General features: G+C 40.3%; 1 protein-coding gene across 1 annotated transcript in view; it reads right to left on the bottom strand.

Annotated features, from left to right (window-relative positions):
- The window catches only part of csmd2 (CUB and Sushi multiple domains 2), a 275,217-nt gene that overhangs the window by 46,121 nt on the left and 205,908 nt on the right, over positions 1 to 23,188 (bottom strand). The window contains exons 40-47 of the mRNA XM_082521466.1: positions 21,677 to 21,746; positions 19,701 to 19,817; positions 18,471 to 18,680; positions 16,802 to 16,990; positions 6,358 to 6,535; positions 4,970 to 5,115; positions 4,796 to 4,876; positions 4,160 to 4,273 (exon numbers count right to left, since the gene is read on the bottom strand). Of these exons, the coding sequence (XP_082377592.1) occupies positions 4,160 to 4,273; positions 4,796 to 4,876; positions 4,970 to 5,115; positions 6,358 to 6,535; positions 16,802 to 16,990; positions 18,471 to 18,680; positions 19,701 to 19,817; positions 21,677 to 21,746 (1,105 nt within the window). The remainder of the gene's footprint in view (positions 1 to 4,159; positions 4,274 to 4,795; positions 4,877 to 4,969; positions 5,116 to 6,357; positions 6,536 to 16,801; positions 16,991 to 18,470; positions 18,681 to 19,700; positions 19,818 to 21,676; positions 21,747 to 23,188) is intronic.

Raw genomic sequence — 23,188 nt, 5'->3', positions numbered from 1 at the left:
AACTCTTAGAAGTCAGGGATGACAATGAAGATGGGAAACGAAGGGGGTAGCTGTAATCCATTCTAACAAAAGAAGACAGGGGCAGAGAGAGAGGGGAAAAAAATCGGAGCGGAAGAGAGATAAATGAAGAGGCGAGAAAAACAAAAGGGGACAGGGATGAAGAAAGCTACTGTAACTAGCTGGGAAAGTAATGTGATGGATTATTATGCAGGTTTTAACCAGAAATCTGTCTGGGGGATAAACACAGGGATTTGGACTCATCAGAGCTCATTGTGTTTTCATTAATGAATTCAAGCAACACTTTGTACTGATGCTGCAGCTTTGTGTGTGTGATGCCTGAACTCCCTGTGGTCTCTGCAGACAGCAAATGTAGTTAAGGGCCGTGGGTCCAATACAACCCAGTGTAATCAAATAGAAGGGAAATCAAATGCTGAACCAAGCCACCGGTTGCTCCGATGGCAGCAAATACCCATCTGGATGACTGGCAACTGTTCTCTGAATTAAACAGCTAAAAAACTAAAGTTACTGTGTGTCAGTGTTTACATATTTATGATGGTAGGTTTTATTTCTCTGCCTGTATGACAGGTTTTTGGGAAGGTAGAGACAGATAGATCTGGGTATTGACAGACACCTGTGTGTTATAAAGTGTGTGGGAATGCACGGCGCTCTGTTTTCAAGCAGCCTCAGACAATGACAAAGAAAGTCTGGGGAACAAAGGCTACATGTGTTATGTAAGAACATAAGTCTGATGTTAGTGAGTCATGGGAGAGAAGTGAGTGTCGAGTGAGGGAGGAGGGGAATGCAGAGGATGAGAGAGGATGCTGGCGCCGAGGGGGCAAGGAACACTGCAGACCCGGCAGTGGTTCCAGGGCTGCACTCTTGGAAGACTGTCACAGAATGACAACATCCAACGCTGCGTAACCCAGACACCAGCTAGACCGGCGTGGAGGTGCATACAGTATACGTATACAGCGACTCGGTGTGTGTTTGTGTGCGGGGAGTGAGGGCTGCTAAATGTGCAGGGAGGGTTTTGCTTGTCAGAGCTAGAAGTGGTGATTTGATAGGTGCAGCTGCAGCCGGCATGTCCCCTGCATTTCAATGAGCTGTTGCTCTTCGTCTCTTCACTGCCCTCCAACTAAGTCTCTCCCTGTCTCCCTTTCTCGCCTTGCTTTTAAACTCTAGCCCCACTCTCACTTACTCACTACCCTTCTGCTCATTTAGCAATTTCTCCTCCATCTTTTCCAGGCCAGTTTTTGGCTTTTTCCAGCGTATCCAGAGTTATACTCAAACTGCTCTCTTCCTATCGGTTTATCTTTTGACCCTCTTCTCTCTCCCTCTCATTCGAGCATCGTCTTTTAACTTTTTCTCTGCTTTCAGCTCCCTAAAAAAAGCTAATAAAAGCTGGAGAAAAGGGGAGCAGGAGGTGGGTTGTCTGTTCTCAGTACATTAGTCAGCACAAAGGGAAACAAATTGTTGAAGGGAATTTTGCAACTGAACCTATATTAAAAGCCTAAAAAAATTACTGGATTTTATGCATTAGTTTGATTCAATTTTATTTATTTAGCGCCAAATCACAACAACAGTTGCCTCAAAGTACTTTATATTATAAGTTAAAGAGCCTACAACAACACAGAGAAAACTCCAACAATTAGATGACCCCTTTGAGCAATCACTTAGCGATGGTGGGAAGAAAAAAAAATCCTGTTAACAAGAAGAACCCTTCAGCAGAACTAGATTTAGGGAGGGGCAACCATCTGCCAGTGTTCCATGATTGTAAACACTGTAGGCTTATTCTTGCACATATAGAGGTGCAAATATCTGTCTGTGGGGTAAAAATGGGTGGCAAATAAATCCAGGGAACATACATACAAGGGACTGCCTTGTTCCTCTCGCTTTTTGACACTTTCGGTATTCTCCGTTCTGCCTCTCACTGGGTGTCCTAAGCACTTTCCACATCTCCATTATTAGCCTACACATAGTTCCTCTTCCCCTTTCATTACCCTCTTGCTTTCGTCTAATTCTTTTTTGTATCTCTCTCCTTTTTCACCTCATGCTGAGAGCTTTGCATATTTTTCCTATTTAGTACACTAAATTAGTTGCATTTATCAAACTTCGCCTAAACCTCCCTCTCGCCCACCACCTAACCCACAAACAGAACGGGACACACGAAGCATTCTTAAACGAGACACACATTTCCAATAAAGAAAGAAAGAAAATGAAAGATACGCTTTTATGATACTGTGAAGCACAAACCCCTTTATGCACCCAGACTCTCGCCCCGAGGAAAAGTAACGTGCACAACGTGCAGCATTACGATGTTATAGCGCGTGCGGTGGGTGCTGCATTCCTCTGGGAGGACGATATCTCAGCATGTAGAGAGCGCCACAGCAGCCGCGCTCGGCCTCACGGGACCCAAGCATCATCCGCCAAGATGGGAAATGGTACCAAGCTGATATCTGGCTGTCGCTCCCTGACTACAGGCAAAAAAGGGTACCCGCAGGAGCAAGAAAAGAGGCGAAGCTCCATGTTTGAGTCATCAGTCCATGATTAGAGCTAAGGGATACATAACACTGCTGAAAATAAACTCATACAGTCCCTCTTGGAGGATGAAGGCAGTGTTGACTTGTGCTACATATAAAACATTATGATTCATCAGACTCGAAAATGGTTCGATGCATCTTAAGATATATATTATGTAAACAAACCACATCACTGCATTTGGTGCTTAAACATTTTGTGTGTTCATATTCAGACTGGCCCTGTTGTTTCTGTGCTGGTGCACGTAGAATGTGTGTTTTTTACACCATGTGCTTGATGCTATTTGATCAGCTTAAATGTAGGAGAGGATAAAAATGGTACAGGCAGATAGGATTACTTTGGAATACTGTAAGTTATTTCTTTTGACAGTAAAGTGTCTTAACTATCACAAGAACTCATAACCAGTAGGACTTACCTATACCATATATAGTTCTGACATACTGTTTATTTCACAGCAGCAGAACCCATTTGTCTTCTTGGTGCTTTTTAGGCAAAATATACACTTAGTGGCAGTTACATGTTGCTAGAAGAGGTTAGACCCTATTTTTCTTGGTGCTTGAAACATTTCTCAGAGATTTTGGTACATGATACATGATAGCGTCACACAGTTAATGCAGATTTGTCAGCTGGACATTCATGATATGAATCTCCCCTCCCACCACATCCCAAAGGTGCTCTATTGGATCTGACTGAGATCTAGTGACTGTGGAGGCCACTTGAGTACACTGAACTCGATGTCATGTTAAAAAATCAGTGTAAGATTATTTGCCTTTTGTGGCATGGCATGTTATGATGCTAGAAGCAGCCAGAAGAGGTCATAAAAGGATGGACATAGTCAGCAACAGTACTGCGGTAGGCAGGGGCATTAAACAACTGCCATACAGAAGCCCAAATTGTCAAGAAAATGTTGCCAAAACGAATACACCTTCACCATCAAACTGAACTCTTAATACAACAGAGGATGGATCTGTGCTTTCGTGTTCTTTATGCTGTTTTCTGACCCCACTATCCAAACGTTGCAGCAGAGATCATGACTCATCAGACCAGTCAGTGATTTTTCCATGTTGTTATTATCAGCTCGAAACAGTCTGACCTCTGGTAAGGCATTTTCTCTAGTATATCAACAATTTCTGAAACAAATCCATGCCACATTCAAAATCTCTAAAATGACCGTTCATCCCCATTCTGAAGCTCGGATTGAATTTTTGCAGGTTGTCCTCACTATGTCTACATGCCTAAATGCAATGAAATGCTACCATGTGATCAAATATTTGTCCTAATGAGCAGTTAAACAGTAATACCTAATGAAGTGGCCAGTGAGTTTATATTTAGGCCATGAGGTAAAATCCCAGTAGACCAGCTGATCTCATTGGTGGCCCCTGATGACTCAACCTTATGAACATTGGCAAATTTGATGTAGGGCACACTAGTTAAGGTGCTTTAGCCTTCTGCAAGATCCTTCACAACCCATCACCATACTGTGTCCAACTCAGTGTTGTATACGTCACAAAAATCACCTCCCAACCCTTGTTTGATGTGTACAAGTGTGCTCAAAGCTAGGATATCCAGGGATATATCAATGGTACTCCAGGATGTTTTCAAGTTGTAAACAAACACTTACCATCACATGAGGGTGGAGGGCCCTCAAATTCCAAATGTGTACCTAGCCGACAGGTCAGGATGCTGTTTCCACTTAATTGGTATCCTGGGAGACATCGGTAGCGCACTATATCACCTGAAAACAGTGACGGACAAAGGAGAGCAACAGTCAAGGTCAAGGTCAGAAGCAGTAGCATTAACTGTTATGATACATGTAAAAAGTGCTCCTTATAAAGGATTCTATAACAATACAGAAGTTATCATCAGTCATGTGTTTCAGTGAAAACTGGGATGAATCTGTGGACACAAAAATCCCCATGGGATCCTACAGACACTATGTCAGTGTTGCTACGTTTATGCCTCTGAATAATAAAGGTCAAATAGCTACACAAATACAGAAACAGGAATTCATCTCTGTTGTCTTCAAAGGGAATGAGATCACCTGCCCTAGGTGATGCATTTGAGGTGTGTCTGAATGGACTGTGTATTCAGCGAACCTAGGCAATAAAAACAGCCAAAGTTAGAAGCTTCATGAATGCTTCAAAATGCTACGGTTCTGCAAATCTGCATGGGAACAACATTAAATACAAAAAGGCAGAAGTGTCAGTGCCATTGTGTTTAAGTGCATGGGTCTTATTGTGACAGCATTTCCACCTACCAATTTTAAATTCCTTGCTTGCCATCAGAATCTCAGCATTAGGAATGATGGAGGGAGGGAGGCAGTACTGTAGTCTGTAAGCTGTGAGTGCATCAAAGACATGAAAGGAGTTAAACAAAGAATGTATGTAAATCAAGAGCTAGAAACAAAGCTAGATCCACACCATGTACAAACCTTGATAGCTGATACGAAAGAGTCCACCCTTCTCTGTATTACTACGGAACCGTATCAGCACCTGATTAGATGTGCTGCTGGGTGGGTCGTTGGGCTCTCCATCAGTAAACACACCTAGTTTCCTGGCTGTTTCTTGTGGACCATCCCTAAAAATGGAGGAATGTTGCAAGTCAACCATAAATGCAAAAACAACAATACACTGGAAACACCAGTCTATGCTCCAGAGCTCACTTGTATAGGAGCCATAAAGAACCTTAAGGGTCTGTGATGCAAACAAACTACTAAGCCACATGCCAGATTATTGTCAAGCAGCTTCAGAAGAGTATAATCAAGCTGCTCACACTTCAACAAACCCAAAGAGATTACCCCTCACCTGTTTTGGATGATTATGTTAAAATAAGGTAGAATTTGAGATACAGTAAGCGTGGAGTGACAGGTCTCGACTGTGGTGCTCCTGCTAACAGCTATCCAAAGGGAGTGTCTCTGGAAGCTGTGGCCCAGCCTTGGCAGTCCCCTGGTGTGGGCATGGCCGATTAAGCCAGCTCCCAGATTCCTGCCACAACCATTCAGCTTAAAAACCATCTGTCTTTGGCTGTCAGACTGGGCATGGGAGATTACAAGCAGCTCTGGAAACGGCTGGCTAGGGACTTCTGCCTGACAGCACTCTAGCCAAGCCGCCATTAAGGGGCCCATTTCCTTGGCTCAGTAGTTCAGTGGATAGATACACAGCGGTGGTAGCTGGAAAATGGGGAACAAGATAGTCCCCCATCTTGGCTCTGTAGGAACTAGCTGGGAAAGATCAGCACAGCGGGGACCATTTAGAGATGAGAAACAATACGATAGAAAGTGGACATTTTGGCTCGCTTTAGCCATGTTGACTTAAATTATCGGTGGTCTAAAAAAGCCTCAAACAAATTTCTATGAGTAGCGCAAACAGTTAAACGTAGATGTCACCAGAAAACCATGTGGATCTTTCATGTGGTCATGTTGCCAGGTTGGCTGGCAGTCAGACCTCCTGTCTCACTGAGAGCTGGGACCTTTGGAAGCTTTGGAGGATCAACTAGAACTGGCAAACATCGTGTATGCAAAAACCTGGCTTTGGTGCCACATATGGCAATTTTAACCATGTATTATGGAGGTGATGAAAGGAAGCTTTACCCACTGATGCTCAGTCAAGCACAAAGGCAAAAGTGTATTTAACACATCGTATTAAAAGACAAAAACAACAAATAATCAAAGATTAAAGAAAGCCTGATAACAAGTTCTTGAGAATTTTTTGAGACGATGGTGAAGTTTAATATTGCTTTCCTCAAAATAACAAACTGTCCGCATTGTCTCATTGAAACTATTTCTGCATATCTGGAGCCTGTTACGCTGTCATTTCTTACCAGACAGTAATGAAGTCGTGTGGCCCATGAACTTGAAGGAGGGAGAAGGTCAGTTTGATGCCAAATCCAGGAGCCACAGTAATCAGCCAGGAGCAGTCAGCTGAGCTTGGATACTCCTCAGGGTAACCCGGGGAAAAGATGGTCCCATTGTCTGATGTGATGTTCCCACCACAAGGCACTGAGAGAGGGCGGTGAAGACAGGGAAAGTGTATATTTTATATAGGCAGGACAGATACATTAGGGTTGATACATAATTCAGGCACAATCAGCAAAAAAAAGAGTTTTTCATCCCTCTCTCCTCCTGCTTCTCTGCTCAGTGTCTCTTTCCCACTCTCCTTCACTTTTCGACTGGTGCCCAGGCACTTGTCTGAGCTAAAGATTAGCCAGTAAAGCCTGTTAGTAAGTGGGGAGTTGGATGGAGTGTTTTGCTAAGATAAGGCCTCAACCCTTTCCCATTGGGGCAGTAGAGAGGGAGTATGGAGATGAGGCGAGGGTTTTATGTGGACGAGGCTTTTGAGGTGTGTGTGTGTGTGTGTTTGTGTGTATATATGTACAGCAAGTGTAGAAGGGGTAGATATGTGTGAGTGTGCAAACTCTGAGTGACAGGAAAAGGTTACAAGTGCGTGTAGACTGATCTGATCTGGCAACACTAGAACCCCACACGTCGATACATGCCTGATACCCTTGAGTAAAAAACAACAACAACAAAAGAAAAAAAACAACTGCACAATCACAAACAGTAAATCACACTCAACCACTATTCATTGCATCACATAAATGTCTTCATTTGCTTTGGAAATGAACAAATCCTTCACAGTCCCCAGGAATTTCTAACCACAGCTCAGCATTGCATAAAAATATATCTAGTCTAGCTTCCTGAAAAAAGCCATATTATTTCTGCCAGTAATTTTGTTGTTTTGATGTGTATTAAATCTACCAAGCCCAAAGAAGAAAACACAATCACTGCGCAATCTGAACACTCTCTATCTCGCTTACTCTTTTTTTAAAAGACTAAAACACCTAAAACACTTTTAAAACACCATTCACTTTCTGATCTAGTAATAATGAATTCCCGTTTAAACCTAGATTTCTATTGAAACATTTCCAGTTCTTCTTTAAATATCTTCTTAGGCTTTCATGTGCACAAACTTTAATCATTAACCACCTTATTCTGTATACGTCACTTCCTGCAACCTCTAGTTTGTATATGTATTAATCCTTTTCAGAACAGTTAAATTATATGCTTCCATGATTCCAGAAACTTAACAAAGTTCAAATGCATGAATTTAGCAGTTTCCATTAAGGCTGCAAGACATTACAACCATTTTTCCAACATGCTAGTTAGGAGCATTACCACTTGTGACTGCACTTATTACGTTACTAGCAGAGGATCTCATTATGGTCACAGACCAGCCAGTAATTTTAAATGACTGTTATCTGCAAACACATCCCTGTAACCGGCCTCAAATTATGCCATCCATAGACATATTTTAAATATCCCTTCAAGGAGATCCGAACAATCGTGCTGGTGGGCAAATGGAAACCTCATATTCACTGTGGTGGGGCACAGAAATTTAGAGAGCGTAGTAATCGCAGTAGTGCAGGAATCAACCCAGAAGAGGTTTTCAGCTTGAGGACGCACCCTTGCATGTTTTATCCTTGCGTTTGTCTTTCAGGTTATATGTTGTGGGCCGCGTGTTCACATTATAAAACTGCCAATTGTATTCCTGTAGCGGAGAGGCCCTTCTGCTGCTGCATCACCTGTTAAATGAGCTATCGATCAGGCCTATTGATTAAACCAAAGACACTCTATGGAGTTGCACCTCCGGTTGACGCATTGACTGTAAAGCTACTTAAGACTTGTGTGAAGAAGAGTATATGTTTGCTTGTGGAGTTGAACAGGCGTGAACAGAAGAGAAAAATTCAGTCGACTATCTCTTAAAAAACAGAAAACAGCAGCGTATTAGCGCCAAAACTTCACATGTTGGAACTCCTCATGTCAGTCTTAATACCAAATCAAACAAATTAATTGTGTCCAAATGAGTCTAAATGAAATCTTTTTAACTCCAAAAAGGTTAGTCCATCTAAAGCGAGGCCTTGGACATTATTAATTTATTACAACATTCACACATGTTAACCCACACAGATGAGAATTGACAGGATCCTTTACCAGCTAGAAAGCTGTTGGGTCATAATAATATAGAAGTTTAATCAATCAATCAATCTTTATTTATAAAGCACTTTTCATACAGAAAAAATGTAGCACAAAGTGTCTTACATAGTTAAAAGCAGCCCACCCCACCCTCCAACTCACTCCCCACACTCTCAATACACATATATCCCCCCACCCCCACCCACACACACATACACACACGCGCACACTTAAAGAGTAAAAATTGGGCTGGGCTCGCATGAGCCAAGTGAGGAAACATTATAACAGAGAGCCGTCTGCACCGGGAGCCGGTCACAGACCGCAGCCTCCGGGCTGGGCACACAGCAGGAGGGAGGCCAAGGAGCCCCCCAACCAGGCTGAGAGGACCCCAGAGACCAGCAGCCACGGTCAATAACAGCCCCGGGGCAGAGAGCGCCCTCCGAGGAAACACTGGAGATATGACGCAATACGATATATACAGGGTAAAATGATAAAATAAATAAGAACAGGATACAATATAAATATAAATATAAATAGAGTAAGAAGATTAAAAAATGAATAAGAATAAAATCAAGAAATATTAGGTAAATCCTAAATTAATAATAGAATAACAGGATAGAATAAATAAGCATAAAAAATAAATAAACGCTAAGTAAAAGCTAAATTAAAAAGGTGGGTCTTGAGCCTGTTCTTAAAAACATGTACGTTCTCTGCGGCCCTGAGCTCCTCCGGCAGGCTGTTCCACAGACGAGGACCATACCACTGAAAAGCTGCCTCTCCGTGAGTATGTGTCCTGACTTTAGGGACAATCAAAAGGCCAGTACCAGAGGACCTCAGGGTCCGCGAGGGTTCGTATGGTAAAAGCAGATCTGAGAGATAAGAAGGCCCAAGACCATTAAGACATTTAAAAACCAATAAAAGAACTTTAAAATCGATCCTGAAACACACGGGGAGCCAGTGCAGCGATTCTAAAACCGGTGTAATGTGGGCCCGCCCTCTGGTCTTCGTCAGCACACGAGCTGCCGAGTTTTGCAAGAGTTGTAAAGTTGAAATATTCTTCTTAGGAAGACCAGAGAGCAGGGCATTACAGTAATCAATGCGACTGGTAATAAAAGCATGCATCAGCATCTCCGTGTTGGCCCGAGAGAGAATAGGGCAGACTCTGGCTATATTTTTTAGATGATAAAATCCAATTTTGGTTACATGTTTAACATGTGGGATAAAACCAAGCTCAGAGTCAAAAATAACACCCAGGTTTTTCACTTGTAGCGAAGGACATAGTGAAAATGCCTCTAATTTAGACAAGAGTTTCTCTCTCTGAGCCTCAGGACCGACAATTAAAACTTCAGTTTTGTCCTGGTTAAGCTGTAAAAAGTTTTCTGCCATCCAAGATCTTATATCCAAGATACAGTTAAAAAGGGCATCCATTGGTCTGGTGTCATCAGGAGACACGGAGATGTACAGCTGCGTGTCATCAGCGTAACTGTGGAAGTTCACTCCATGCCTCCTGATGACACTGCCGAGAGGCAACATATACAAATTAAAAAGTACAGGGCCTAGAACCGACCCTTGAGGCACACCACATGTCATTTCATGGATCTTAGAGGAGCATGTATCCATACTCACCATAAAAGATCTGTCAGAGAGATAGGAAGTGAACCAGTTGTGTACAGCACCAGAGAGGCCCACCATGTGTTTTAGTCTGTTTAAAAACAGACTAAAACACATGGTCTACTGTATCAAAGGCTGCGCTTAGATCCAGTAGCACCAGGACTGAGAGCTTTTGGGCGTCCCAGTTACATCTAAGATCATGTAAAACCTTTAGGAGAGCAGTCTCTGTGCTGTGGTTCACCCTAAATCCAGACTGGAATATCTCCAGGATCTGTCTATCATTGAGAAAATCAGTAATCTGAGTAAAAACAAGTTTTTCTAAGACTTTACTTAAAAATGGTAAGTTGGATACAGGTCTGTAGTTATTAAAATCATTACAATCCAAATTGCTCTTCTTCAGAAGGGGCCTCACCACCGCCGTTTTAAAGGCAGCAGGGAAGACACCCAACTGAAGAGAGCAATTCATCATGTATAAAAGCTCAGCCTCAAAAAATCCATAAAGTGTTTTAAAGAGTGAAGAAGGGATTGGATCTAAAAGACATGTGGTGGGTCTCACTGTGGAGAAAACCTTCTGAAAGTTCTCAGCATTAACCAGGACAAAGCTGTCCAGTGTCTCCTCAGGTACAATCGAGCCCTCAGATGTGTTTACAATCATATCGCGATTAGATAAAATATCAGATCTGATGGCGCTGATTTTTCCCCTGAAGTGGTCTGCAAACTGCTCACAGAGCGAGTCTGTGGGGGTTCTTTTGGAGCTTTTAAAATCAGGGTTAAATAAATGATCTATGGTGGAAAAGAGGACCTTGGGATTATTTTTGTTATTACTGATTATTTTGGCGAAGTATGAATTTCTTGACTTCCTTAATGTATTATTGTACATTTTAAGTTGCTCGGAAAATATTTGATGGTTGATATTATTTTTATTTTTCCTCCATCTCCTTTCTGCTGCCCTGCAATTTCTTTTGAGTTTTTTGTTTAAAGCATTATTATAGCACTTAGTCTGCTGAGAGACAAATTTGAAAATGCCTAAAGTCACTTATTGAGGCAATGGTTCGACCTGGCCTTGTGTATCTCAACAGACCTCCAGTTATTTTTTTAATATGTTCATTTAAGAAAAAGGTCTGTTAATTGCAGCAGTAATAGATTCACAAGGTGTGCAAAGGAGCCAGCCTCAGAATAACGTGTCCCTGCATGAGCCAGTTTAAAAAAACAACAAGATATGGTTTTTCCAAGGCATGGGGGGGGGGGGGGGGGGGGCTTTGATTTGTGCATGTCTATGCATGCATTTAAGGGTATGTGTGTGTATACATGTTTATGTATATGTGTGTATATGTGCATGAGCATCTATTTCTTTAAATATGGATATGTTTTGGCATGTTACTGGGGTTATGGAACCAAATATATATGTAGCAAAATGTAGAATTTAAGGTAGGGGGGGAGAAGTTTGTGCTTTTTCCTACTGTTTATTTCCCCTCCTAACTACAGTTTTATCAGTGAGGGTGAGCAGGAGAGGAGGGGGGGGGGGGTTGCTGTCTTATTTAATGAATCATTTCAATGTAAGCAGCTATCTCCTGGAAGTTTCCAGTCTTTTGAATATGTGGCTCTACAGCTGAAGGCCCCATCCAAAGTTGTGTTTCTTAATGTTTACAGGCCTCCCAAATACTGCACAGACTTTTTTAGTGACCTCAGTGAACTGCTGTCTGTGATCTGTGTTGATTTCGACTGTGTAATTATTGTTGGGGATTTTAACATCCATGTGGACAACCCTCAGGACAAAGGGACTAAAGACCTGAGTAACACTCTGGGCAACTTTGGGCTGACTCAGTATGTAACAGAGGCCACACATAATAGAGGACACACTCTTGACCTACTGATCTCCAAGGGCCTGAGCATTTCAAAGGTTACTGTGTCTGATGTGGGCGTGTCTGATCATTACTGCGTTTTCTTTGAAAGTAAAATTTCAGGCCACACAAATATATCAACAACAGTGATCACAAAACGGTGTATAACTGAACACAGTAGTGTGATCTTTAACCAGGTCTTCCCATTAACACCTGACCTGTCCAGAGGTTCAATCAATGAGCTCGTCAATAGCTTCAATGCTAACATGTTAAATGTAATGGACACTATTGCTCCCATTAAGGCGAAGGTTATCTCTGGAAGGAAAAAGTCTCCACGGAGAAACTCCACACTGGTGAAAAATGAAAAAAGAGAGTGTAGGAAAGCTGAGCGCAGATGGAGAAAAACAAACCTCCAGGTTCATTATGAAATCTATAAAGAGAAACTTCACAATTATAATTTACAACTGAGGAATGCAAGGAGGTCCTACTTCTCTGACATCATCACCAAAAACAGTCATAATGCTCGGGTCTTATTTTCTACAGTTGACAGGCTAACAAACCCTCCTGTGTCAGTGGCAGCTGAACTTCATTCAACCATGGCCTGCAATGACTTTGCCAAATTCTTCACAGAAAAAATCCAAAAAATTAGACAAGCAATTGGTACATCAACAGCAGATTCAGGATATATACTGTGTCCACTGAAAAACTGTTTAAACACCATCAAACAGTTTCACCCTATTAACAGCAAAGTCCTGGAGGACATCTTAGGTCAACTGAACTCCTCTTGCTGTTTAGATGTCCTGCCAACACGTTTTTTCAAAAAGGTCTCAAAGACTTTGGAGTCAGACCTGTTACAGATCGTCAACTTTTCTTTAATGTCAGGTGTGTTTCCAGAACCACTAAAAACTGCTGTAATTAAACCTATACTGAAAAAGGACAATCTTGACAAGACACAAATGAACAACTACAGGCCGATCTCAAATCTCCCATTTTTAAGTAAGATCATTGAAAAAGCAGATTCTCAACAGCTCAATTACTTCTTAAAACAGAATAACTGCTACGATGCCTTCCAGTCAGGTTTTAGACAGAACCACAGCACTGAAACTGCTCTGACTATAGTGTTTAATGACATATGTCTGAATACAGACAGTGGAAAAAATGTCAGTCTTAGTTTTACTGGATCTCAGTGCAGCATTTGATACAGTTGACCACAACATATTACTCAAATGACTGGAGAACTGGGCAGGTCTTTCAGGAACTGTACGAAACTGGTTCAAAACATACTTAGAAAACAGGAAATACTTTGTATCAATAGGTAACTTCACATCTGAGCAGACAAGTATCACATGTGGAGTTCCCCAAGGTTCCATCTTGGGACCCCTTCTGTTTAACATCTACATGCTCCCACTGGCACAGATTATAAAGAACAACAAAATAAACTATCACAGCTATGCAGATGACACGCAAATATATATCACAATGTCACCAGGAGACCAAGGCCCTGTACAGGCTCTTGGTAAATGCATTGAGGAAATTAATGACTGGCTGTGCCACAATTTTCTCCAGCTAAACAAAAACAAAACTGAAGTAATAGTCTTTGGTGCCAAAGAAAAACGATTACAGGTCACCAGAGAACTTCAATCTATACACCTAAAAACCACAAACCAGGCGAGAAATTTGGGTGTAGTGATGGATGCAGACCTAAACTTAGAAAAACACATTAAGACAATAACAAAATCAGCTTAGTATCACCTTAAGAATATATCAAGGATAAAAGATCTGATGTCTCAACAGGACCTGGAAAAACTAGTCCATGCATTCATCTTTAGCAGGCTTGATTACTGTAACAGCATCTTTACAGGTCTACCTAAAAAATCTGTAAAGGACTCTGCTGCTCGAGTCCTCACTAAGACCAGAAAAGTGGACCACATCAGTCCAGCTCTGAGGTCTTTACACTGGCTGCCTGTCCGTCAGAGGATAGACTTTAAAGTTCTGATGCTGGCCTATAAAGCTCTGAATGGTTTAGGACCAAAATACATCAGTGACCTCCTGACCCAGTATGAACCTTCCAGATCCCTCAGGTCATCTGGATCCGTTTTTTTATCAGTTCCCAGAGTCAGAACCCGACACGCAGAAGCTGCATTCAACTTTTATGCTCCATATATCTGGAACAAACTCCCAGAAAGCCTCAGATCAGCTGAAACACTCAGTTTATTTAAATCCAGGTTGAAGACTCACCTGTTCTCAGCTGCATTTGAATAAAACACCAAATCCACACTTTTAAGCTTAAATTTCAAAACTTAAATTTTAACTACTGATTTTATCTATTGTTCTGATTTTATCTACTGTTTTTTTGTTTGTTTGTTTTTTAATCAATTTTAAATCATGCTTTTTATTTGTTTTTGTTTTTAATGTCTCTGTAAAGCACTTTGAATCACCTTGTTGTTGAATTGTGCTATATAAATAAACTTGCCTTGCCTATTGAATAAATTTAATAGGATTATTGTTTTGTTTATATTTTTCTGTCGTTTTCGCACTATTGTAACATGTTCATAATAAAGCCTTATTTATATTTATATTTATTCTATATCCATCTACATGTGTGGGTTAATAAGTGTCAAACTACTGGTCAGTTATAAATAAGACCAGAATAAGCTATATTTAATCTAGAGTAACTTGTTGCCTAGTAGCAATAGCAGCCTTGTGTTTGAGCTTATTTCAGTGCTATTTGCTATTAATGAAGAATGGGTAGTTATGGAGACAAAGCATACTAAGCTTTTAATTCATGTACAACTTAGTATAGGTGGCAATGGCAAGGATATTAAAGGAACAGTTATAGAAACTGAAATAAAGGATTACTAAGTGCTTTATGGTTATAATAACGATCTAGTGTGGTACTAATAGAGATGCTAATAACAGAAGTCCTTTTTTCTATTTTGCAGACTTAATTTTTTTCATAGACAAAAGGGTTAAACTGAAAAAGGTGTTTTTCTCAAGTATTTGATATACATATATCATTTTAATAGAATTTATTTTATTTATTGTAACCATATAAAAATAAAAAAACAATCTAAATAAAAAGTACAAAGAGACCAAACAAGAGCACAAATATCTAGTTAATATCTAGTTCTGAGACATGATAATAATGCAAAGTGGGCTAGTGCAGGCAAAATAACAAAAAGAAGTCAAATTTAAATAGTAACATTTATACCCATTGAGAAGAGTATTTTTTACGTGTTATTAATTTTCAATATGCTATGCCTCTACTGCCACGCATACCGAGCTAACCTTCAGCATGGACGGGAGAAAGAACAGAGTTATGGACATAAATCATAATTGGATTTGCTCTATGCGCTCCCTGAAGACGAGTCTGGTAGTCTGGGGGTTTCAGGACTGAGTGATTCGTCCTGGATTGATTCTGCATCTGATGGGTTTTCATCTGACAGTTATCCAGAGTCTGCACGACAAGTATGCACTACACAAGTATGCTATAAATAGCCTGCAATTATTGAAGTGGTTATAAAACATGGGCTTCTCTTCGCTCACTCGTGTGTTTGTTCAACAAATTCAACAAGAGCAGAACACGCGCACGGTCAAAGACACACGGAAACCACAATCTGCATGTTTGCGCACAACCCTGAGACGGAAAAGCTTATTGCTCTATTATTTTATTGTCACTTTATGTGAAGCAAACAGGGACTACGGGAAGCATTCCTTATCAAACCCTGTGTTTTAGAATGACCTGTCTGCAGCTTTAATAGCTGAACTCTTGCTGTTTTAGCATTAAACCGAATGTTATTTGGGCATTAGTGTGGTTCAGTTCACAGGTGCATTTATGCCATTAAACAGAGGTATCTCTAACCTCTTCATCAGACCACAAACCAGGCCACAGCATCAGGGCAAAAGTGAAATACGGCAACAGTCAGGACTTATTCAAACACATATCTTCACATACAAGCATATGCCCACTTTGAGTACACATGAATACACAAAATACTGAGTGCATGGATGCATACAGATTACTACATATATGCATTTTAATGGGTAGTATTCATTAGTGAAAATACTGCATTAAGCCAGAATGAAATGAAGCATATTAAATGCTTTATCTATCAGTATTACAAAAATAAACAGTTCATTTATACTAAGTACTGATATCATAGGACAATGCAATAGTATTTGAATAATAACAATACTAATTCTTCCCATTAACATAATTAGAATAAGAATTCTATTATACTACAAGAAGCATATCGCGCACACATGCAAGTATAATTTTCTTTCAGGTCCCTGGAAATAATCTTTCAGCTTCAAACTGGACGTGACTCATGAAAAAGCCCACATACAAGAAAATAGCACGAGTGCGAGAATAAACTCTATCTCCCGTTCCCGGTGCCTTTTCACTCGGTTGCTCCTCCTTTCACTCCCATTTATCTCCCTGCTCGCCCATTCAAAGTTCCAGTGTCACGGCCATCACCTCTCTCTGTAATTTTGCTGGCCTTATTGAATAATCGACGCAAGAATGTGGGTCAAGGACGAGGCGAAAGAACAGCATCCATTACTTTTCCTTTCAATAGAGCCTCTCTTTTATTCATCTTTTATTTGTCTCCGCTTCTCTTTAGCGCGGTATTGATTTTTCGCTGAGGAGTGCTTTGCTTCATTAATAGGGGATAATAATTCAGTTTAATTACATTATTCATAATAGATAATTATTATCTCCATGGCCACACTTTGCTCTAATGATGTAATAGTTCAATACGTTACAGTTTTAAAAGCAAGTTATCTTTTTATTCGTTTAGTTCTGCGCACAGCTGTCCTCTTGTTTGCTCGCATCACTTACCTTCACAGCGAGGGAAAGGGTGATCCCAGTTGCGGGTGGTGCCGTGCTCACAGGTGAGGATGGAATGTCCCGTCAGCTGATACCCGGGCAGACACTCGAAGGAAATAGACTGGCCCACGTTGTAGCCAGCACCCACCACCACCCCGTAGCGAAAAGGCTCTGGATCTGGGCACTCCTGTAGCTCATAAGCTAAGGGAAAAAGAAGAGAAATTTGCGATTAAAGCTAGATACATTCATACAGCTATGAAACTTAAACAGAGAATCATATTATTTTCACATCAACAAAGTCGATCAGGAAAGTACGTTTCCTAAAGGCTCACTGTTCTGATGATTGCTGTGGTTGTGAACGCTACCCGCATGGATGTTCAAATAGTTTTTCTCTTACTGTCTGAAGTTAGCTAACAGTAGCTTTCAAACCACTAACGACTTGCCTTAATGTGTGAATACTCAGCTTCCAGACAACAACACTGTTATAGCGGAGGATCCTCTATTTTTATTTCCCACTTTCAATTCCCCTTCATCATGTGTCTGTTGTTCCTTAGGCACAACCTCCCACTCACTCCTCCTCATCCCCCTCCGCCTTCTTAGACAGGAGTTTTCAGAGGAGGGAAAAAAAAATGCCTAAGGCAGGTTTGACTTGTACCAGAGGAGTATGATGCAGTCATCAGAGGTAGCGTGGGTAAATAATTCTTACTTTTCTTATTCCTATTTTTTTTTTCCTTTTGGATACAAAACCAGGGCAAGCAGTGAGCCTTGAAAAGCACGAATATAAATATGACTAAAGGAATTGATTTCTATGGATCACAGCTTCTCTTTGTAGGAGATAACTCATGCAAATATTGCAAAAAAGGGGAGGGGAGGGCTGGTATTTGCAAATATAATGCTTGATTTATATGCTAATGTACACATAATTATGTAAATGCACAATGCTACCTTTCGATTTGCTGGCTCGTTTGCTGAATCACAAAACACAAACTTAGTGTGCCTGTTGCATTTGCGGACCGGGGGAATTTATTCCTTGCAGACGTGCAGATATGCAATGAAGCCTTTTATTGGCACATGCTAAAGCAATCTTTGAAGTGATCAGCAGTTTTATATACAGCTATTTATCTGGGGAATTCGCTGCCTCTCTGCGCTGATTAGTTCTTCAGAGTCAGTTATAGCACTAATTCAGTAATGTTATGGCTTTACATGAATAAATTTCACACTGAAGCGACACTAATAGTACTTAAGTGTACTTGCTGAAATAAAAGTAAACACTCCTGAAGATAATGATTGATTCGTTTCCTTCCGCAAGATGAAATTCATCACTGTGGCTTTCACTCTTATACTGATTTTGGAATTGCTTCAATTCACGCAAAATAGCTCTGATATTCTGCATTAGTTCTGATACGTGCATTCGGCACTCCTCTGCTGAATCACATTTCAGTAACAGGAAAAATGGACTGAAGCAGCCTAAAAGTGCCACAGGTGCTGGAGTAACGCGTGCAGAACAAAGTAGCTCTAAATATTGATACTGGCCCAGCTCTGCAATGGGTAAAATTTTTTGGTTGTTATTTTTAGTATTAAAAGCATATAATAAGTCTGCTTTCTCAGACATAATCCAAAAGTTCAGATTATATCCCACCTTTAGTCTCCCGATCTTTTAAAAGGCCATTTGGATACCTACCCTGGTACTCAAACCTGAAGCCAGGCTTGTTCTGCGAATGGTCACTATGGAAATAAATTGTGGTCTCGTGAGAGGTGGTGAGAAGGGAAGAGGGAACATCCTGGCCGCTGAATCTGCCAATGACAGCACTTGTTTCCAAGGGCCCATTGCGTATCTCGAGGAAGTCGTGGTTGGCTTCAGTGGAAAAGTTGAGGAACTGTATGTGGGCTCCTGTTTATAAGAAATAGATAATGGCCATTAAAAAACAAAATTGCATTGTTCTCCCAAAAATACTATCAAAGTTAAAGTAGGCGAGTCATTCCGCTTCTTATTATGTGCAGAAAATGGTTGCAATTCAGCCGTAGCACTCAATTGACAAGAGTGAATGGACGAGGCGAAAACAATTGTTTACAATTATTCCAGAAATAAACAAAAATCCTAAAAAAAAAAAAATGCCAAAAATGAAATGACACTGAATGTCCTTTATTTTTGTTTTTACAGGGGAGCTGATTTACGCATGCTGGTACTCAAGGATTTGTATTGTAGCTTAGTCACATCAGAAACCTACTTGAGTGAATAGGAAGCAGCTTGTTAAGGTGACTGCTGTCAGGTGGCTGCTGCCAGACTGCTGTTGCACATGTCATCCATGAAATCAAAAAGGTAAATGTGGTAAAGTAGATTGTGGTGCTCTTATACTTACTTAAAAAAAGTATGAGAGCACCCCTATTTTGTGCGAGTAGCTAAATGCTGCCCTCACTTATCCCCACCAGAAATATGAGTGCGGATTATTCCTGAGAAGTTGTCATGACAGCTGTATGAACCAATGCAGTTCTATTATACCTTCATGTAGAAAAGAATAGTCGTATTTAGGCTGTGTAACATTCTGGAAGCTAGCACGCTTAAAAGAAGGGCTAATGGTGCTAGCTCCATTAGTGTTAGCCACACCTAGCATAACTAATATAGCATTGTATGTGTATAATGCTACACATTTCAGCAATATTTGAAACACAATTTAATCAAGGCCAACTTCCCCAATGTTTATCCACTATTTTTAGTCTAAGGCTCCAGATAGTTGCATTTATTTTAGACTACCTCTTGAGAGCCTTCCAGACACGACTGTCATTATCACGATAAATCTACATGTATAAACACTGTCACTCCACGGTCCAGCCTTACAAGTTGCATAATTAAAGGTTCTTTAGTGTAGAAATGCCAGCGTGACATGCTGCAAGAGCCTCTCATGTCTCTCACCGTAACCAACTGGCAGGTAGATTCTCCAGGTGCAGTCACTGTTGCTAGGGTAGTTGCCAGGGAAACCGGGACTGAGAATCATGCCCTCCATCTCTTCCCGAATTCCACCACACTGAGCTGGCAGAGTCCAGACAAAGCATTTCATTAACATCCGCAAAAAAGTGATTCAGCCACATTACAACTATTTTACAAAACAATGATCTGCTCAGTCGTCAGATTCATAAAAAAGGATGTGGGTGAGAGAGGTGATGAGGTGCTTGAACATAGAGCACTTGAGATACAGTTTGAGAGGGTCCCAAAGTAAATACTACAAAACCTGGTTGTCATTTACTGAAGTATGATGTAATACTGCTTTTATCTGTGTTTGGGTTTATTTCTCTTTCTTTCTTTAATGCCACCCACTATCTGTAGCAAGCCAAAAAGAACTGTGCACAATGCAGCCTCCCCCTTTTATTTATGTGTTTATTTTATTCTATTTTTGTTTGTTTTGTTTTTGGTGGCTTTTGTTTTTTGTTTTTGTTTGTTTGTTTTTTTGCCTTGTTCACATGGTAGTACTTTTTTTTTCTTTCTTTTTTGTGCCCATAGATTACACATTCTCCTGCATCCAACTGGTTTGCCACTGCGTGGCGCAACCAGTTTTACAAGGGCAGTATTTGTAATCGCAATTTGAGTTATATTTTTCTGCACTTTTTTCATATTGGAAAATCATAAATAAAGTTGTCAAAATGTAAAAAAAAAAAAAAAAAAAAAAAAAGGATGACCATCCTTTTACTGAAGCATAACAGAGGTGAAAATGAATTTAAAGCCACAATTTTTTCACTCCAGTCAAAATATTTACAGATCTTATTAGCAACGATAAAATGCAATGTATTTTATGTTAAAGATATCAAAATAAACTTAAAAAATACTGATAAATGTGTTAAACATTTAACATCTAAAGATGACAGCAACTGGACAGGGTATCTCAACCACCAATGAACTCTACAGCCACCTCATACTTTTATTAATCACAAGATATGTGATTTAGCGGTGCCAAGTATGGTATACTTTGCTGTTCTTCATCTTCCTCCTTTTATGTTAAACAGCTTATTCAATAAAAGCATTTCTTTGATTGAAATCAAGGACTAAGTCTCAAAAGAGATTAAAAAATGCACGGAAATAATTAGAGGAAAAAGGTGATGAGATCAAAGAGGATGAAAAGAGCAAGAGATCATGTTGCCGAGATGAAAGTGTACTGCAGCTAGTGGTAAAAGAATTAGCTGACTCAATGAAAAAGAATGAAAGAGGCACTGTTGGGAGGGGGAAACAGGCAAACATAGGGGGGAAGATTAAGAAATGAATGGGACAAACAGGCTATGTGTCAAACAGAGAAAATCAAGGTGATGTATCATTGTGTCTCTGCAAGGAACAAGTGAAGGGTTAAATGTAATCCTGTAGCAGTGAAAGCCTGAGGTAATCAGGAAACTGCTGATGCCTGTAAACACGATGAATCTCCCACCGACTTCAACCAATCATGGTGTGAGTTGGAACTAATTAGGGTATAGTAGGTTGCTCCAATAAGTGGAACCACTTTGTCAAGGTGTTCTAACAGACAGGAAACACTTAAAGAGAGGAGCTTTTGCAGTTACTTTCAGCGTGTTCGCTCAGCTTTCAAGGTAGCAATATAAATTCACTTTAAAAGTGCAAAAGCGTGCACAGCCTCAAGCAAAAAGACAAACAACTGACTATAACCTTTTCTTTTGCTGTCTTGTTTTAATGATTTTTGATTGGGAACAACCTTGGGAGGAACTTTGTCATCTGCACTATACTGTTTAATAATAAAGTAATTCATTTCAAATACTTTGAATCACCTGGCTGCTGTTCTTTTAAAGCGAAAGATCCCCAATAAAAGGAAAAAGCTGGTATTTAGAAAAGACACAGGAAGCAAACAGGAGGGGGCAAGGACACAAGGAGCAAGTAAAGAAAGGCATTTTTACCTATGCAGAGAGGAGGTGGGTAGTTCCATCGTCTGACAGTTCCAGGCATACAAGTGATGTGCGAGTTCCCCTGCGAGAAGCGTCCATGCACACATGCACAAAGACAAAAGTACAGGGAAAAAAAGAGCAGGCAATGAATTAACTTGTTCGCTCCACTGTCACTCATCTGTTGCTCCAATTATTTGATCCTGCTGCTTTTCTCTGCATGACTTCATGTGGTGCCTAAAAGACTAAATCCATCTGAAATGACAGAGAACAATAGCGGCATATAAAGAGCATCATACAGAGCGAGAAGAAGACAGAGAAAGAGTGCGGAAAAATTCAAAGTCATTTCTACAAAGCCAAATATGAAAAACTGGCATTTTTCAGAAAATTTAAAAGCACTTAACGCAATTCTTAGAAAATTGTCATGAAAATGGCTTAAAAATGTCACATGTGCATGTTGGAACATAACAGACTGACAAAATAGACTGTTTATAATCAGACAAACCCTGACAGCCAGGCCATTAGAAGTCTTCAAATGTTCAATGTTTTAGAACAAAATCTCAGAAGTCTGTGGCTATAACATTTATTACGAAGGTATTTGTTCAGCATTGAAAGAACAGTAATCCTGAAGCTGGGGATAGGTTTTATGCACAGTCACAGCTATACAGGATATCTTTGTTAGGACATGACTCGGTATGTCTGGTGTAAAAGCAGAGGAAAAGCAGTCTGCCAGCTGATAGAGTGAACTAACACAGGAGAACGCATTTACAAAACAAATTTAATTAGAAATGCTGTACAATTTATTTATTAGACCTCAGTGATAAAAATAATGTGATCTGATGAGCAATGCTAAACATAAACACACACAAAAAAATATTGTTAATCCTTGTGAAGCTGACTGTTCGCACATTGTTCCCAAAACCTTTTTGGAAATTTGGTCATTTTAGGGAAACACGTCACTGCCACCGGACCAATCGAGCTTACTGAATGAAGTCTACTGAAAGGAAAATGCTAAGCACAACCAGTGAGAAAATAGGGGTGACGTAAATCCAACCTGGCATTTTAATGTGAGAACAAGGAGTGAAAACTGACAGAGACACATAGTCTCAATGGAGTACAAATAGAATTTGTGTGAACTACTGTACCCAGTGTTCTCCTCCGATGTCACCATCTGTCTCCTGAAGGACAGATGACTTCAGGAGCACTTTTTTGAAGGGAATACAGAATTCTGATTTCTCAGCACACAAGCGTCACGGCCTTCATATTATAGCTAATAAACCGAGGACACTTGTCAACATGCCTACTTTGAATTTGGATGGTAACTTTCTTATAAGCTTATTGGGAAGTTTAGAGGTATAAAATTACAAAACTAGTAAGTTACATAATGAAATGTAACTCTTGCTTATAGATATTACTTACATTTTATGAATGTACAACACAGCTTCACTGTTGGTCGTAAGGTGTTATGCAGCCAATTGTGACTAAATGTGTCTGCAGCCCTAGCTGGCGGCAGCACCACCGTCTCTG

This window comes from Aulonocara stuartgranti, assembly GCF_965226115.1.
Source record: "Aulonocara stuartgranti genome assembly, chromosome: 22".
In the NCBI taxonomy this organism is placed as follows: Eukaryota; Metazoa; Chordata; class Actinopteri; order Cichliformes; family Cichlidae; genus Aulonocara; species Aulonocara stuartgranti.
The sequence above is the reverse complement of the archived record's forward strand: the minus strand, read 5'-3'. Positions and strand labels throughout refer to the sequence as shown.